The following is a 19,705-nucleotide window of genomic DNA, read 5'->3' on the forward strand; positions in this document are numbered from 1 at the left end:
AGTGATACAGAATCTAAATAGGCAACACTGCACTACACAAAATTAACACACCATTAAGTGCATAATTCTCTAGTGTGATGCTGAAAGCTCTGTATAATGAAGAAGTCAGCTTTTAATTGTAACCACAAACAGTTTTGTCCAATTAAATGGTGTAGTTTATAGTGCAAGTAGATTTGTTATTCACAGATGTCTAATCCATTTCAGTAATTGCATGGTTCTTGGCCAGACTGGCCCCCAAGAGACCTATGAGGTACTTATTTGGATAACTAGGCGAACAACAAAGCAAGTATAGAAATGAAAGAGAAAATCGCCTTGCACACTCTTTGAACTGTATAATATGCATCTATAAACATCACAAAAGATTGCATCAATTTTTATTGTTTATATATTGCACTGGAAAACAGCTTTAGTATTTGTAGAATTGTTTGCCCTACCACAAATATGAGTTGTAATATTCTGCTCTTTGTTAGAAAATCTTTGCTGTTTATTGTGTTGAGAAGTTGCTGCTCATGATTTGTTTGGAAAAAAGCAAAATAAATTATTATCTTCAAGTGATACACATTAGTGGGAGAATTAAATAGAGTGACATGGTATGCAGCACCATACATTTTGCATATTCATGAGGTTTTGCTGTTAAACTACATGTTTGTGTCATGATCATGTTTTATTACTCTAACTCATCAAATGCTACACATTTATTCAGTCAAAATAATGAATTTAAAAAAATCATTAAAAATCTTCCTGTAGTATCTTATTCATTTCAGAAGATTGTACATTTTGTGGAAGGATTAAGATTCACATGTTCAATATTATATCAAGTGCTGTTGTACTCTGAAAGGGTCTGAATATTGGAAGATATCCTTAACCACATCTAAAAGTGAGGCTATTTTAATTTTATGTTCATTGTGTGCCTTCTAAATGTTGAATATAACTTAAAACTGTTTTAAATATAATGTTAAATGAAAATAGAAAAAAACCACTATGGATGCCAGATATCTGAAATAGAAACAGAAAATGCTGTAAAGACTCACCAGACCAAGCAGCATCGCAGCACCTGTGGAAAGAGAAGCAGATGACCATTCACCAGTTGGAGACACAAGAGACTGTAGATACTGGAACCTGGAGCAACAAACAATCTGCTGGAGGAACTCAGCAGGTCGAGCAGCATCTGTTGGGGAAGAGGAGTTGTCAACATTTCCCATCATATTGTTTGTTACACTTCACCAGCTATTCGTCTCAGCCTCATTAATTTTGAAAAGGCTTGCATTTACCAAGATAAAACTGGTTACTTTTCTGTAATACTGAATTGTAATTTTGACTTTGCAATTGAACAAAACAAGCACTCTTATTTCAGTTTCTAATGAAGGGTCTGCATCCTTAAACCTCAAATTATTTTCTTTTTCCACAGATGCTGCCTGGCCTGCTGAGTCTTTACAGCATTTTTTGTTTTTAAAGTAAGATAAGATATCTTTATTTGTCTCATGTACATCAAAAACTTTATATTTAATGTTGTAGATTATAACAGGAATTAATTTGTAGGATTATTTTCTTTAATACTTCAATGCAAAATCTGTGGCAACTTGATTGATTTTGTTACTTAATCAGTAAACAATAGAAACAATATAATAGCCTTCCTATTTATTATTACCATTCCACTACAAGAACCACCTTAAATCTTTACTTAAATCTGGGTTTGCAATCATTAGGCAGAAACATGCAGTGGTGAAGTAAGGTACCATCCAAATAATTTTAAAATAAGACTCCATGCACAATGAGTCTTTTTCCGATGTATTCTGCTTAAAAGAAAACGTTGAATGGCATTTCTGTATTCATATTCCACCAGTGTGTGTAACTTAGCTATTATACTGTTATTATGCATTATCTTTTGAAGATCTCTTTCCAATCATTGCACTATAACCAGCAACAGACAATTGACTTGTACTGAACAAAAGATCTGTCAGTATTGAAAAGGTTTGCATACACTGTGATAAAGCTGGTTGCTTTGTTGTGGATGGTAAATGAACAGTATGGGAGTAATTTTGACTCTGTACTTGTACAAAACAAGTGAGATTAATTCATGTGCCCACTACATAACTTCGCCAATTTTAATTTCCATTAAACCAATTGAAATGAAAACCAGGGAGGTGCACAGCATCAAGTTGAATTAATCTTGCCATTTTATACTACTGTGCACAGTCAAAATGCCGTCTCCCTTTCAGCATCACTGTAGCTACAGAGAAATAATATTTATCTGTTCACGCTCTTCACCTCAGTCATAGAGAATCATTGAACCATCAGCAAGTATTGTAGAATATTCAGTCACTACTGTTTTCTGTGATACTTTTGTCACTGAAATGGTTGATATTCACAGTCTCACTTGGTTTATTGATTGACCATGTTAGGACTGGGGAGGATTGGGAGATGGGATTGTCTGGACAATGTGAGTCTCTATCCTCAAGTTTTGCCCATTCAAAACCGCAGGACTTGATTGAGAACAGAGGCCCCACTAATTCTCTAACGTAAGGCAAAGAGCAATTACATCTGAGTCCTAACCAAACATGCTCTCCAGCTGCTTTTCCCTTGACACTCCTAGAGTAAGCGTATTAAAGAAGGACGACAAATTTTCATCCCAGTGTTTAATTACTCATTAATGCAGTAATGATTTATATAATAACTAATATCCTGAATTCTCCAAGTCTCAATAAACACATGCTGGAAATCAGATGTGACATTCAGATGCAAATCATTCAAGATAAAATTCAAAAAACAATGGAAACTTTGTGTGGATACGGACCACTCTGTGTATTTCTTTTGGTTAAGTATTTGTAACTGATCCATGTTGTAAGGGATTGACTCACTCAGTGTTATGTCTAATCTTAGAACAGTGATGCACCAATAATATTGCCCTTTAGTCTGGGTGTGTTTTCTTTAACTTTCTTCAACGGAGTAAGCAAACATTTGATGAGGTGGGGCTACATTACACCACATTACATTTCTCAGTACTAGCCCAAAGTTTTGATCAGATTTAATTCGGCAAATTTGGACAATTTGAGGTAACACTTTTTAAAAAATGCTCTTATTCCCCATAACTGAGGTTCAACCTTTATGGTTTAATCAAAAAATCTTCCAACTCACCTCAGCATTTTTAACCTCTTTGACTTTGCAATGGCTCTTACAATTTTCCATTTTATAAAATCTAACTATATTCCAATAGTTCTTTCATAAAAATGTCCTGTTTTCTCTGTACCTTTGTATTTCTCTTTTCACACATGGACAGAGAGCAGAAGTTTTCCCAATATAATGGCCATGGAAACAAAAACTTACATTTATAAGGCACCATTCATAAGTTCTATCTTTCAAAAGTGCTACAAGCTGATCTAAAGCTGACAATGTAGGGTATGATGGTGTAAGGTGATACGGGGAGGCTACTAACTCTTGTACAACCACAGACAGTTGTATCTCAGCTTAAATCATTCTGTAACTGGTGGTCATGCTTTCAGTTGTTTAGAAACTAAGGTCTGCAATTCCCTCACTATGCCTCTCTGCCTTCCTACCCCTTCTCTCTTTCAATATGTTCTTTCACATCCAACTCTTTGCTGAAGCTTTTAGTCACCTGTCCTGTTATCTCGTTACTTGGCTTTGTGTCAAATTTTTATCCGATAATCATGCTGCTGAAACATTGTGGTATGTTTTACTACATAGAGGCACTAAATAAGTGTAAGTTGTTGTTACTGAGGTTCATGACTAATGTTATCCCCTACCATCTACTAATGTATTGCATTGAGAAGGGAGATCAATTGGCTTGTTACAAGCCGATCTCTTGAGGGGTATCAGACCCTGGATCTATGTGTTGACTCATCAACAAGGAGGCTTGTCTAAAAGTCGTGATGGAAAGTTAAAAGTTTTAGAGCATTCAACACTTGGAGAGTTATGTGGTTTCTCCCCTGGTGCCATAACTCTGCTCTTGTGTGGAGGTGTAGCCAACAGCTGGCTCCTGGTTACTTCTTATGTACAGGTCCGGAGTGGGATCCAATGAAACTGTTACACATTCCTCTGAAGTCTGCAAGGAAAATTTGCTTCTCCATCAAATGAGAAGTGCAGCTTAAGAGTTAAGTGTTGCCCATTCTCAGAGGCTTGTCTTAGAGCCTGTACATGGATTTGCTATTCCCCAAACTCGTATCTTCAACTAAACAGCCGCTCATGGGTTCTAGTGTCCAAAGACTCAGAGATAATTAAATCGTGACACTTTAGGAGTTCAAAGGTATTGTGCTTGTTGCTGGATTTGTATCTAGAGGTTTTTGTCAATGATCTTGAGGCATGAGTTTAAATCCCATAATGGCAACTGGGGAATTTGTGGGGACAGAAGAATATGAAGAAAAGATTATAAGGCAATGAAGAAAGGCCCACAAGTTGGGCTAGACAGTTGCTCCAGCAAAGAACCAGCATGGATATAATGGGCTGAATGACCACCTCCTGTGCTGTAGCCATTCTATGGTTCTGTGATTCTATGTTCATGTCATTGAATAAGTTGACAATTTAAAAAAGCATAGTCATGCTGAACATGAAACTACTGAATTCACATAAAAAACCCTTCTTGTTCAATTAGGTCCTTCAAAATAGAAATCTACCACTCTTACCTACTCTGTCCTATACATGACCCACGGACGCAGAACATTGTGGTTGACTTTGAACTGACCTCGGAAATGGCTTGGTAAGTTCTGGGTTGGCCAATGTGCACCGGCCCAGCCTGTTATGCCCACTCCTTATCAGTCAGTAAATACAAAAAGTCTTCTCTGTCCATCTCCAATCCTTTTTGCTTCTTTTGCCTCATTTGCTCTGTCCTCCAAAGTTAACATTTCTGCAAAAACAGCAAAATAAATAGTCGTAAGTTCAAATTGCAATGGCAGATGTAGAATTTATATTCAGCTAATAACCTTGAACTTTAAATAAAATTAGTTATCAATAATGACAACCAGAAAACTACAAGATTTTTGTAAAAATCGCATCTGGTTCAGAGAAGGATATCTGCCATCCCTACCTGTTCTGGCCTGTATGTGGGCTCCAAGCCCAACAATGTGGTTGACCCTTAAAAACCCTCTGAAATAGGCCAGTAAGCCACACAGTTCAAGGACCAATAGGGATGGGCAATAAATGCTCACCTTACCAGCAACTTCCAGATCTCAAAATGAAACAGAAATACAATCATTGTCGTTAAAAGTAAAAACCTGAGCTAAGTACTATTCCTAACTACCTGCTAGTGCAATCTTCAGCTAGTACTTGCTTTCTATAGGCAATGCTGTTTAACGTCCACGTGTCCAGGTATGTTGGCCCATTTTAATTGGGATTCGTCTTAATCACTTGAAATGTATTGATGATATAATTGTTACTTGGGTAGGTCTCCAGACCTTAACTGGGCACATATTCTTCTCAATTCCTATAAAAGTGATAATAACATTACATGGGATTTCCAGGCCTTCTTGTCCACACACCCCACCCCAACAATAAACAACAATACCAGTTAGCAATATTAACTACCTATTACCTTGGTTTCATTTTCTAAAAGGGTTTGCAATAAATTTGCATAATGTGGGAATTTTAAGATCTGAATGGTTGGGAAGAAAAACCCTTTTGCAATGTTAGATTATTGCTCTAAAATTATAAAGCAAAGTGTATGTCATGTTTCAAGATCAAACTATTTCTTCTTTTAAATTTCATAGTGGAAAGCTGCACATGTTCTTCATTAATGACCTTCACCAAAACCTGATTACTTTGCACATCTTGCTGATGCTCACAAATCCACCTTTGGAGCATTAGAAATAACGCTGGGGGTTCTAAGCACAGAAAATCAACCATTGATTCCTTTTTTACATTACACTACGTTCTGTTGATGTGAACATTTTCTCGTGCTGTTTTTCACTTAATGTTAAAAATTTTGGTTTCCATTTCACACTAAATAGATAGGAAGCCTTATCAATATGTATTTTACAAATTTATGACGCTTTTCCTCAGGATTGCCTGTTTTTCCGGGTCCAAAGATCATATGAGTGAATATCTGCCCCATTTCCTTTGTGCTAGAGTTTCAGTGATTTCCTGGGAAATGGTAGAGACCTGAACCTTCAGCACTGTAGGCATACACCATGTATATATTTGCAGGATGGTATGTGTTTGGCCTTAAGAGAATGTACAACAATTCAGCAGGCAAAAGACCAAATAGACATTGAGTGTGATAGAGATGTGATATTCATACAGTCCAACACTGATTCCCAACTTGGAACTATCAGGAATGTCATTACATCAGTGGGCATGATAGATCAGATACCATCAGGGACACATGGCAACAATCTCTGCAGACGGAAATGGGAAAGTACAGAGATCAGATGCTCAGAGATTGTTGAAGAGGAATGGATGGGTGTTGGTGGAGCTCAAGCCATAGGAGGCTAGAGGTACTTCTGTGGGGCCAGGAAGAGCACATTCCTTTCTTCTGACACAAAGAAACTTCTCAATAAATTAGAGAAACAACAGGATTTACTTGAACTTCCTTGGGCCCACAGTTAGAATGGTTTCCTAATATCAATGATATTATCAGGTGGAGACTGCCATTTGAATTGGGACCTTGCTTCTATGGGATGGGCAGCTGACCTGTGCCTTAGTTCAAGTTATTAAAATGCTTGGAGACAGGAATGGATCAGAAACACGGTGGAGGAAGAATAAAAAAGTAATTTTAAGATAAGATAAGATTTCTTTATTAGTCACATATACATCGAAACACACAGTGAAATGCATCTTTTGCATAGAATGTTCTGGGGGGCAGCCTGCAAGTGTCACCACGCTTCCGGCGCCAATATCAGTTTTATACATTAACCTTTCCATCCAACCCCATCTGCAACTAGTAAGGAACTTCTGGATGCCAATTCCAAAACCCAAGGTTGGCAAGGTGCCCTTGCAACAGGAAATTTATGTGTTGCTGGACCTGGACTTATGAAGAGGAGCTTGTGGCAGATGGCTAAAAACAATGGCTTTATTTCACATTTCTAATATCGTTGGCTGTCAGAAAAACTGCGATAATTTCAAGGTAGTGGAGGGAGCTGGATGTTGTCTGTTAACAGTAGAAACTCGTGTGTGTCTTTAGTTGATGTTGCTGAGGGGAAGTGAGAAGGAGAAGGGATAAAGTATCAATCCTCAGGAAGACTGGATCGAACAGTGTGGATCCAACAAGACAAGCCATTGTTAGTGAGTGTCTGGCTGCAAATGGATGGAATGAGTGCAATCCCTCCCTTTCTGTGTAACAGTGAAAAGGTGTTGGAGGTAGAGATTCTACCAACCATGGTAAAGGGCGCAGACAGATAGCTGGATCACATTGGTAGCTTGTTTGGTACTGGGGCAGGTACTAAAAAGCCTGCAGAGCTTCAAACAAGGGGTTTGAAACGAGTATGTTATTAACCTGTTCATTCAGCAAGTGCAAAATCACCAACCTTCCCTTAGATATCATGCCAAATAATTTGCTTAATCACATGTATACCTTGATAGGATTTTATAGACATGGTTAAATTCTGTCTCTGTTCATTTGTCAGGTCTGCCGAATAATCATGTTGCAGATCCAATGAGTGAAACATAGTAACAATCACTGTAATGCTTAAGACCAACTATTATGGAGTATGATTGTCTGTTGGTTCCTTCTATTTAATGACATCCTGTCTGATGATTATGATTGTTTCTACTGGTGAAAGAATCAGTGTTAAGATTCGCTGAATGTACTCTGAAATGGCACTTCCATGAAGCTGGTGCTACCCAGCTGCCACTGTTGAGAAATGTAAGTACAAAGTGTAGATAGAGTATTCCTCCCAAGGTGGAAATGTCAAGCCCTAGAGGGTATAGGTTTAAGTTGAGGGGGTGGGGGAAGTTTAAAGGAGATTTACGAGGCATGTTTTTTTTACACGTTGTGTGGTAGGTGCCCGGAATGCACTGTCGGGGAAGTAGTGGAAGTAGATAAAATAGCAATGTTTAAGAGGCAATAAGACAGGCACCTGAACAGACAGGGAACGGAGGGATATTGACCACGTGTAGGCAGGTGGGATTAGTTTGGATTGGCACCATGGTCGGCGCAGACATTGTGAGCCAAATAGCATGTTCCTGTGCTAGACTGTTCTATGTTACATTACAGATGCAGTGGTAAGATCCGAACACTGGAAGATAGCAATAACAATTAGCAGATGAAAACCTTCGGACAATTGCCTGGCGTCTGCATCCTTCATGGAAATTACACAGACTGTCAGTGGGCTTTTCCTTGAGAAGTGAAAACACCGCCACCCTAACCACTATCCTCACGACAAGATGATTGTCAACATTTGAAGGCTTCGTGTAAAGATTGGCCATCAACTGTTCTAATCATTTTGTCCTGTGATCGGCACCTATTTTCAGGCCTACCTCTTGCCCCCTGTAGAATAAAACAGCAGAACTGCCACTAATCCTATATTGAACTACTGAAACCATTTGGGAGTTTAAACCCTTAAGTTATGTGGGAGCCAAAAGCGTGAGAAATCTAAATCTTGATTGCAATTCACCTCACAAATAATACTTTTAACCGTAACCAGATATGTTTAAACTTTGCAAAGAGCTCATCTCTTAAGCTATCACACTAAATATATTGGAGAAAAAAGCTTGACATGCATAAGAAGAGTTTAATATGTTTGTGGATTACAGCATAATATGATCTTTATGTGTTTTGAGATACTTTTAACCTTAAACTAAAGGAAATGAGTTGAGAATTATGATGAGGACTTATCTATGCAGAGAATACCATTTACATGTATATCATTTTTCACTCACCTTCTGCCTTTTGCACTTTCTTCAGTCAATTAAATAATTGAGTTTGATGCACAAGTACTTGCAAAACTTTGTTGATTAAAATGCTTTCTCCATGATCTTGTTTATCTATATTATCCAGATAGAAACTGAATAATTATCAGTTAAATATTAGAAAACTGAGGAAGTATCAATGTGTCTCAATGCACATTGAGAATTTAAATAATTTATGTGTAGAATTTACAATTTGTTACATTTCTCAGGAGCCATCTGTGTTATTAGTGATTATAATAGATCAATAGGCTGCTAAATTAGCTTTCTCAGCTTAAATGCAAAACGGCTGCTTGGATGAAACATCACAGAGGTTCAGTGCCTTAAGGAGAGGGAAGACTTAGAAGGGGTTTGGGCAGGGAGATTATCTCAAAATCCCAAAATTAATGACCTGGAGGATAGTGGAGGTTAGGCACTGCCACTGAACAGGTAGTGCCCAGTTCTACCTGTTTTCACCCTTTGTCGCTGCCTGTTTCAGTCAGAGCCACTGCTCCTTGCACTTCTTGCACATCCACACCCACTCCCAATCCCAAGCAATTATCTATGGAAGTACTGCTAATTACCTGCTTAATTGGCCCAAAGTTGCACTTGTCTAAGTGTACCCAATACCAAATTGGGAATACTTGGCAGAATTCTTTCCAATGCCAGCTACCCCACAAAGATTAACTACCACTTCTAAATCTCAGAAGCTTCTAACCACCTTTAATCAATGTAGCTTGCTCCATTGCTAGTTGATGTGGTTCAATGGTACATAACCATTGGGGAACTAAAGGCAGTTGTGGCTTCCACCCAAATTGATGGTGAGCCTGGGTCACACACCCATCCAAAGGTGGTCTCAGGAAGTCCAAAGTAGTTTTAAGCTTGGACCTCACCTGAGGGCAGTTGCCAAGTTGCAAATTCCAATGCACGCTCCTCTGTAGCTCGTTGACAGCAATACTGAGAAACTGGATGGTTGGGAGGCTGAGTGAGCCTTCAGCAAGTAATGGCAAAGGTCTCCCCCACGTTGTCACCACCATCAAAGTTGCTGCTACCAGAGCACTAATCCATTGACTCCTGGAAGAACCAAACAAGAAATTGTTCTTCCGAGTCTAACAACAGTTTTATTCCAACGTGGTCCTTGGATGTCTGAGACCCGTGCTATAGAAACTGGGATTCAACAGAAAAAGAACCTTGTTTTTAATCACTAATTACATTTTTTAAAAAATCATCCTTGGATCATGAGGATGCAGAGCAGGCTTTTTGCCAAATGGAATCCAAAACCAGCCACCCAGGTACATGAGAGGCTTCCTCTACTTGTCACTCCTCACATTTAGCAACAGTCAATACCTTTTAATGCAGAACAGGATCCCAAATTTAACATGAAATGAACCACAGGCTTGAATGCAGTATCTAAGTTGCCAAAACACACTGCCAGACAAATTCTATCACATTAACATATTTGGCCAGGAAATCCCTTGGTAATGCTCTTGTTCATAAAGTTATAGGAACTGGAGTAGGCCATTTAGCCTTCAGAGCCTATTCTGCTATTTAATACTATAGAAGATCTGTAACTGGACTCCATGAATATACCCCGATTCATAATCCTTAAATAATCTTGCACTACAAGGTTCCACCAAGTGCTGCTTTGCCAGAAATTCCCCCTACCCCATTAATATATTTTGCAGGTTTTAATTATTAGCTTGAGCTCAGGTTCGGAGTGATTGGTTGGACTTACAAAGTTACAGTGACTTTCTTGACCTTGATCTGTGTTTCCCAAGCTCTTGTGTATTCTGGCGGGTTCAGTTGTCCTACATGGGTTGTGACACATCCGTCATTGTAATACCCTATTGTACGAATTGCTTATTATGTGGAAAAATGTCAGAGTGCTGCCTTCCACAATGGGAAATTTATCTTTCACATGGTTCACGACACAGTTTCTGAAGTATTTTCATGTCTCTTTTTATTACAGCCAAAATAAGGAAATTAAAGATCAGTTACAATAGAGAAAGAAAACTTTTGTTTCTGAATGAAGAAACACATGTTTCACTGCAAGGTCAATCATTAATACATCAGCTATTGTTTCTCAATAATTAAACCTTAAATAAGAACACATTTTAATACAAAAAATTTAAATACAAACAGAAGTAAAAATATTAAACATTATTGATTTTGGTTTATGGGCTTTTTTTCTCTAGTCATTCCTAACTTGACTACTGCATTAAAGAGGAGCTTTTTTTAAAGCATTTGGCCTTATGCACAGAACTCTTCTTTAGAGGAGCCACAGTTCAATTGAGCAGACTATGCTAAGAAATTGCTATACAAAAAGCAATTCCTACAATACAGTACATATCAAAATAATGCTTTTTGGTTGCAGAAATAGAAACTAATAATGAAAAAGATTTTACATGGATACCACATGATTGCTCGATTACATGATGAACCTGGTTTCTTAAGAACTTAGAAAATAATTACATCTGTGAGAAACCAATGTTCTTGAACTTGATCATTGTGTACAATAGGTAAAATGGAAAGAATTTCTGAACAAAAATCTAATTTCCCCTTTAAGCCATTAGAAAGTGATAGAGCTATTGTTAAAAAAAAGTAGTTAGCATTCCACTTAAGTATTATGCTTCACTCAGTACTTTATGTCTTGACTGGTCACAATGACATCACTGTCACAAAAGAAGTTTTTCCATCTGAGTCTTCTCACAGTCTTCAGCAATCATGCAGAGGCATGTCATTTACTAAAAGCCATGCCCTTTAAGTTCATGTCAAACAAAATAATCATCTGAAGCTACATTACACAATGTAAAATGGCCAGCTCTCCAGGCACTGGCAGAAATGGCAGGTGGGCCTAAAGAAAGTCTGTACAGCCTGTCACTGGAAAGCCTTCTGAAGTCTGTGCCCATGTAGCTACAAGGAAACAAAGCATGTCAGGCTGCCTTTCAGAACATCTTCTTGGCAGTCTGTCTGATAAATGCCGAGTTTTGGCTCAAAAATGTTGATGGCAAATCTTCACTTCACCGAAGCAGTATAGCTCTGATTACGAGAGGCAACCCACGCCATGAAGATATCCCTACAGAAGACACAAGAGTTTAACCTTACTGCTATTACCTTTAATCTGAGACAAAATTAGACACACATTTTCAGCACTGTAAGATGCCAGGTAGATAACTAAACTCCAGATTTTCTCTACCAATCTGGACAACAGAATGAATATGACATTTGAACAAAGTCTTGAGATTAGCTTTTTAGTAACAAACTACTTCTTAGTTTTTATCAGATTATGTATTTTATTTAAATGGTGCTTTTAAGAAATATTTCAGACAAAAAGCAATAAACAAGGTACACAGTGACAGATCAGCCTTTCCATCTCATCGCAATGGCATCACCCATCTTAGAATTTCAGATCTGCAAGTGAAATATTTGTAACTGGAAGTAGTAACAGAAAGATATTCATTTCAGCCGAATGCTCTGCAGTTTTTCATTCCCCCATTCACTCATTGATATTTTAACTGGCAGGTGTGGTTCAACCAGGAATGGTAATACAAGATTTGCACCATAAACACCAATAGTAATTTTTCAAATTACATTCACACTTTAGATGCAAGTCACTGTTCACAGAGCATCACAATGTGCATGATAGCAATGTTAACAACAGCAAATAATGATATCCAACTATATTTTTATTTCTGTTTGTTGTTTCCACATCTCACACTTTATCATCGACAAGAAGGAATGTGCCACTGGCAAGCCTATCATGTTTTCCATGGGCTAGCAATAGGAAAATATCAGCACTTCATGATTTTTCTTTAAGTATGCATGTTTCACTGTTTCATCTATGCCTCTTGAAGAGAGAATTCATTTATATCATTTTATTCAGAACTACAATGAAAAGAAACAACTAAAAAGCTTAATGTTGTAATAACTGGTAGTAACGTTAACACCAAGACAGAATAAGAGACTTTTAGATTCATTTTCATCGACAGTGCTTCAAAAGAACGTAAAATAATATAGTAAATATACTAGTGTATTGGATAATGAAGATATCCTTAACGTCTTGAAAACTTTACAGATAGATCAGTGCTTCTTAACATATGCCACACAGTTTACATTCGTGAATAGTTACAGTATTTACCATCAGTTCCAAACTGCCTCTGTTTCAGGATTTCTATCAGTGTAGTAATGTTTAACCACGATGATCTATGCTCCATCAACTAGAAATATTAGTATTACAAATCAGAAGATTCATCTTCCACTACATTAGTACACTTGATGGGTTAATCACTATTTGATTTCTGCTAACTGACAAGGATTGATGGCTGAGATCAAGTTTTGCATAATGAAAATGGACATACAGAGAAGGTATGTATTGTCATATCTAAAACAACATAAGGAGTGTTGCCTAATTCTTGTTTCCAGCCACAAACGGGCTTGCACTTTATATATCCATTTAAATGTCTACCACTGCAGATACTGGTGTGTTGAGATTTTGATTTCATTTGTGCATACTGCTTGCACACTAACTTTCTTTGTATAGTGTGTCTTGAAAAATACATTTTCATTTAGATATTGTAACTAATCTGATAAAACAGGTATATGTGAAATGTTACCTGCAGTGGTTAACTACACACTCGCTGCTACAGTATTCATTATCCCACTCCACGCTCTGGATTGGTGGATTTGTGCAGCCAGTCCTCATGCATCGTAGTGGAGTGGTAGCACCCACAGGAGTTGGTGGGGGAGAGCTGATGATAGGCTGGACTTCAGGCGGAGGTGGTGAAAAGGTCTGGAAGTAGTTAAAAACTATTTAAATAGGTAATTTTTTCCCTCTAATTAATCCAATGTTTAAATGGTTCTGAAGTGGAGGGTAGAGTCGGCGAAATTTTCTAGCTCTGTGGTGCCCAAACAAGATGTAAATGTAGTATCAACAGTCGGCAAGGAATAATGATACCAATGCTCCTTGTAATGAATAACAGGGGGTCTCTATAATGTGGTTTCAGTCTTAATAGCTTGCCTTCATATGCTGAGTGTGAAGCTGCATATTTGCTGTAGCCTCATGCTAAATACAGAGAGTGCACAACGGACCAGAATAAAGAAAATACCCAATCTTGCCCCTGAATTCTGTCTAAGGTCAAGCACTAAACTTTATACATGGTAACAAAACTCACAATCATTCTTTTCAAAGGAGTGAGTGACCTGTAGATACAGGAATGAAGAAAGCTATACTTTGGCTTCCAACAGACAAGGACCAGCAAGGGTTGCATACAAATTAGATAGGCAAAGCACTCCACAACAAAAGGAGGGTCATTTTAGCCACAAATAAGCATTATATTCAGAGAGCTTGTCCTTGTAAAGTCTGCACAATAATTAGTAATTACTATTCAAATTAAAAATGAGTAAAAACACCATTTTGCACGCTTTAATCTTTGAAATTAATTGGGACAACCATACATGGTTCAAGTATTGCCTTTGCATCTTTGCATTTTAAGACTGGTGCCTGCACCAGAAAACTGGGTGGAGACACTTTTTGGAGATTTGCATCTTTGTTACATGCAACGTAATTACAAAAAAATGAACAAAAGGAAAAACACACACTGAAACATTTTCCTGCCTCCTTCCTTCCTTTATCTGATACTATACGACAATTCCATGTTTCCATGGAAACAAACAGATAAACTGTATTGAAAGAAAACAATGATAGATTACATGTACATGGGGTGTCATATCCAATTAAATCAAATTGACTGTGTACTGCAAAATGCTGCTGCCCTCACAGCAGATCAATAAATATGAGCTAAATCCAACAAAGTTCTCTTATATTTTCCCATCCAAATCTACTAAGTCCAAGACAGATCATGCTACTCTGATCCAAGTACTGCCTGCTAAGGGGGCAGGTGGTGAACAGACACCATTCAATCGTGGCCTATTCAGTCCAAACTACTCTAACACTCCATTCATGCATAGCAAAACACCATCTGGTCCTATTTTCCCTCCAGCAATCACAGCTGACCAAAAACGATGATAACAGCTGTTACAAAACAAAAGCCAAACAAAGGGGCAAGAAAGGTTATACTCAAGTCCAGTACTGCAAACTACTCCATGAAGTGGGTAATAGAAAGAATCTTTTCAAATGCTTAAAGACTATTCAATAGAGCAAGGCAGAAGACACTGGTTAAACCTGAGATATTTAATCCATCTGTTTCGTAATACTGCAAACATCAATGGGTCAGGTGATAATGGCTGACTGAAATTATGCTGTATACAGTCACCAGGATTGTTGTACTCTAAGTTAGTGATTAATGACCTAGTGCCGACTATAATTAAAACTTTTTTGTGTTCATTCAACTAATGCGAAGCTGTTTAATGGGAATAATGATACAGCTCTCTACCAGAATGGTAAAGATCCCTGTGTGTAATCTTGCCGCATTAGATGAAAACAGATAAAATTATTTAAACCTCACTGCTAAAATTCGTAAACTTCTTATTTTTCTGCGATTGTACATTATTGACATGTTAAATATTTGTGCCATGAATAGGCAATGAACGGACAGAAAAATTCTGTTCATGCAAGTGAGATATCACATCATAATTTTACATTGGAGGCAGCTAATTTCCCTAGGGCAGAATGAGTCATGCAAACTTTAATGTCTGAAATAGCCAAAAATAAACATAAATTAAAATATGATTCATATTACTCTTTTGTCAGAAGTAAAAATGTAATTATACCTGACAATAAAATATAAAAGCTGATTTGCACTGAATTATCTCGATGCCTAATTCATATTAATTTTCTGATAGCAGATGAAATGTTAATTGGAGGAGATAATTTCCCCACACAAAGCTTTCTTTTCTTCCCACCTAATTTATTCTGAGCAATGGATTTAAGAATTTAATCAGATATACACCACTACACCATTAAATGTTTGTATACAGGGATCAAAATGCTGAACAGTTGCGCAGTAAAGGAGAAATGCATGTTCCTTATCAACGTAACAGTGTAGTTCAGCCTCAACACAATACCTGCTATTTTGTGACTGCTTATTATTTTAATTTCTGTTTACATCTAATAGCTGGTAGCTGTGGACACATAGTCTAGCATGTACCCCAGTGTGTATTGGGATTCCAGTCATGCATGACACTTGCTGTTTTTAATTTTCATTTTATCATCAGCAGTTTAAGGTTGTTGCCAGTGCTAATTTGCAATTTTAACCAGACTTCTCCACTATAGCTTCTGACAGGACAGATGCTGTAATTAATCACTAGAGACAGCTGGGGACGGCAGCCATGCTGTTCTAGAGAACATTACGATGGCAGCCTCATTTCTGAAGCACTTGGATGAGAAATGAAATAATGTGAACTGCTAATCCCATCTGTGTGCAGGCAGGATGCACAAAGGTGCTCAGTACTTTTTTCTCAATGCTATTAATACAAATTACAAATTCATTTACTGGTGAATGATTAGACAACTGATAAGATCTTTTACTACTGCAATCTATTTAGAACACGGTCCAATTCAATGAATGTTATTTCTTAAATACATTATCTTAGATTCTTATTAGTATTCCTATATGCGCTATGCATTTACAAGAGCTAGTTTTGTATCTGGGAAGCAGAATGTCAGACTGAAATGTCTTGTTGATGGTATGTGGGGAGGACAATCAAAATAAAAACTTGCATCAAATATCCTATAAGAGAATTCAAAGGAAAAATATAGTTAGTAAAAACTGAGGCCAATCAGTGCAGATTTTAATTCATTTCCTGCTTCTTCAAATCAAATTCATTATGCATTCTTTATTCTGTTCAACAATGGTCACTGGAGATAGTGGAGCAGATGGATTTTATTTGCAAAGCAGCATACCAGTACATAGAGTGTAACTGCACTTTCCTGATTGTCATCCAATTGTGGAATCAGATAATCAGTGTGTTATCTGTGGAGTTCATTTCAGAAGTGTGAAAGGACCATCAATACTAATGAATTATGAAGGCCTTCCTCAAGAGTGAACTAAATCCAATAAGATCTAAACATTCTATGGAGCTTAAAGTAAATAGGATGGAATAAAGGGCTTTTTTCCCCCCAAGTAATATATTTGTTGATTTCCCATCAAGGAAAAAAATCAATATCAGTTGTTCTGTGCATGATGCACCTTATGGATTCTGATTCCTTTCTAATTGTAAGCTGACATTGCTCAAATAGTGAAGTTGCGATTGAGAGCTTATATTAGCCAAATCTACAAGGATAATTCTAATTTCATTTATGTGGTGTACTGACATAATAGAATAGTGAAAATGATGTTAATTTCTGTAGAGTAAACAAATATAAAATGTGGCAATGAAAAAAAAATCACTGAATTCACTTTCTTTAACAAATGGGAATGATTTTCTCGAAGCCACCAATTAAACCATAGGTAGGTTTGGTTAACGTCAATCTACACTTAACTCATCTAATTGTGCAGGATTATTTCTATTTCGATACTGAATTGCAAAAATGTTTATACCAATTACCACACCGTTTTATTTACTAGTATAACTTTTATTTAAACAATCTGTTATTTTTCTTGTTTTACATTTTCTTCAAGTATGTAAAATGTGTTGCTGTACAAAATGTATTTTATACATAGTACAGAACGGAGCTAAAATGCTCAGCTTCACATTATAATGAACAATAAACTTAACGGGTGCATAATTCATTCCTAAAAATCCACGCTGTGATCAGTTTATCACAAGACAAAGAAGATCCTGAAGTATATTTTTATTATAACAAACAGTTTGAGGTCATTAGTACACCGGATTCATCAATTTATGAAATACCACTCAATTCCCATTTTAGGAACATGAGTCACGTCAGTATACAATGGCACATCAACTTGATTCACTGGGAATTTTCCGTTTTTAATACTTACTGACCTGTGGCAATACTTGGGTCTGGGCCTGGGTTTGTAGTGGAGATTGCTGTTGTTGCTGGACTGGTTGTGGACTTGACCTTGTGGGAAGAGGAGAAGTGATCTGTGAGGCCACCACTGGTTGCGATGCAACAGGGGAATGCTGAGGTGGTGAGTGCTGAGGTGGGTGTTGCTGTTGCAGCTGCTGGATTTGCTGTTTCTGCATGTGCTGTAGCTGCATTTGCTGTAACTGCTGCTGGATCTGCTGCTGGTGCAACTGTTGCTGCATGTGCTGCTGAATTTGCTGCTGCTGCATTTGATGGTGCATTTGCTGCTGCTGCATTTGGTGTTGTTGTATTTGATGCTGATGCTGTATTTGCTGATGCAGTTGCTGCTGCATGTGATGCTGCTGGAAGTGTTGCAATTGATGCTGTTGCATCTGCTGCATCTGGTGTTGTTGAGACTGCAGTGGAGGGCTTAACTGGGGTGAAGGTGAAGTCGGGACCAGAGTGGTGCCCATAGAAGTTCCTATGGGTGTGGCAATGTTTGTTGACATGTTCGCTGTGATAGAAACAGATGCCAGCTGATTGCCTTGCAGGGGCAATCTCATTGGTTTGGGGGCAATTGCCCTTGGCAGTGTCTGTTGCAGGGACTGGGTTGACACTGAGACAGATGCATGCTGCGAAAGTGATGAATTCATAAGAAGGGAAGTTGAAAGACTCGTCGACGCCAAAGTCTGCTGCACAGAACGCATGGTCTGTGCTTCCGCTGATTCTGCAGCAGCCTGTAAAGAGAACAAAGTGCAGGAACCTTAACCTAAGTAAGGCATGTGACTACTATAAACCACTATATCCATACGTAGCGCTGATAATGTTACTGGCGGAGAATTTATTGTGCATCTCTATACAACCAGACAGCTGCAACGCCTGAATTTAGCTTAAGTTTTTCCCCACTACTTTGAAGTATATCCCACATCATTAGTAGTTGTTGAGTTGGATTGTCAAAGCCTGCATTTTCTTTTCTGTTTGATAATTTATTACACATCACAGCAGAATAACACAATAATCAGAGACACGAGAATCAATTTATTTTAAAATAGCACCATTTTAAATGTTTTTTGTTGATATTACTGATGCTACAGACATGATTCAAGGGGATTTCCATAGCTGAAATCAATCCAATGTTTGACAAATAAAATACACAAATATAAATGGGAGGCTGGATAGGCCAAATCACCACATCAATAAAAAGGATCAATTATGGCTAAATGACATTGAAGTATTTAACAACTTTTCCTTTCAATTTATGAAGACTTAATACAAATATGTTATCATATTTTTGCAGTGAAATCCAGTGGAAACATTTTAATCAAATCTGGAGCACTTGAGGGACTTGGCTAGTTAGCTGGTAAATTAATATGTTGATCATTACCAGTTATAATGAAGGGAAAATATCCCGACCAGCCATGTGATAATAAGCAGCAATAAAAATCAGATATCAAAAGGCATGCTGTGATGAATAATCATTTGGAGCAATTTTGAACTAATTATGAGAAATTGGAAGATTATCTACCCATGAACATGCCTGTAACAAATATGGCGGCTTGGACTTTGCAGTCAGTGGTAGAAGGAAGGCAAGCTGAGCCACATTGATCATAATGAAAGTGGCTCATATAAATTTAGTGGGTTCTGTGGGGTTGTTTCTCCCAATTCTGTTTTGACCTTCAGTCTGGTATTCTTAATAGGGGATCTGTGGTGTCAAGGAACAACAAAGTCATCAAGCCAACCTTACTAAATCATTTGAAGAATTCTTGCAGGCAATAATCCAGAAAGTTAAAGACACATTATAATTCACATTTTAAAGAAAACAAATTAAAGCATGGGATATGTATACAAGATTATAGTAGAACTAGAAATGTAAATTCTGTACAAAGTATTTTGAAAATCTCTAAAAATTTTTAATCAAAAAATGGACAGAAAGATGCTTCTCAT

The 19,705-nt window shown here is 37.5% G+C and overlaps 1 protein-coding gene across 1 annotated transcript in view; it reads right to left on the minus strand.

Moving 5' to 3' along the window:
* Positions 1 to 17,724: 17,724 nt before the first annotated feature.
* tox3 (TOX high mobility group box family member 3) overlaps positions 17,725 to 19,705 on the minus strand; it is an 81,509-nt gene continuing 79,528 nt past the window's right edge. The window contains 1 exon segment of the mRNA XM_052028781.1: positions 17,725 to 18,498. Coding sequence (XP_051884741.1) covers positions 17,725 to 18,498 — 774 coding nt within the window.

The sequence above is a fragment of the Pristis pectinata genome, chromosome 13 (genome assembly GCF_009764475.1).
Source record: "Pristis pectinata isolate sPriPec2 chromosome 13, sPriPec2.1.pri, whole genome shotgun sequence".
Taxonomy (NCBI): Eukaryota; Metazoa; Chordata; class Chondrichthyes; order Rhinopristiformes; family Pristidae; genus Pristis; species Pristis pectinata.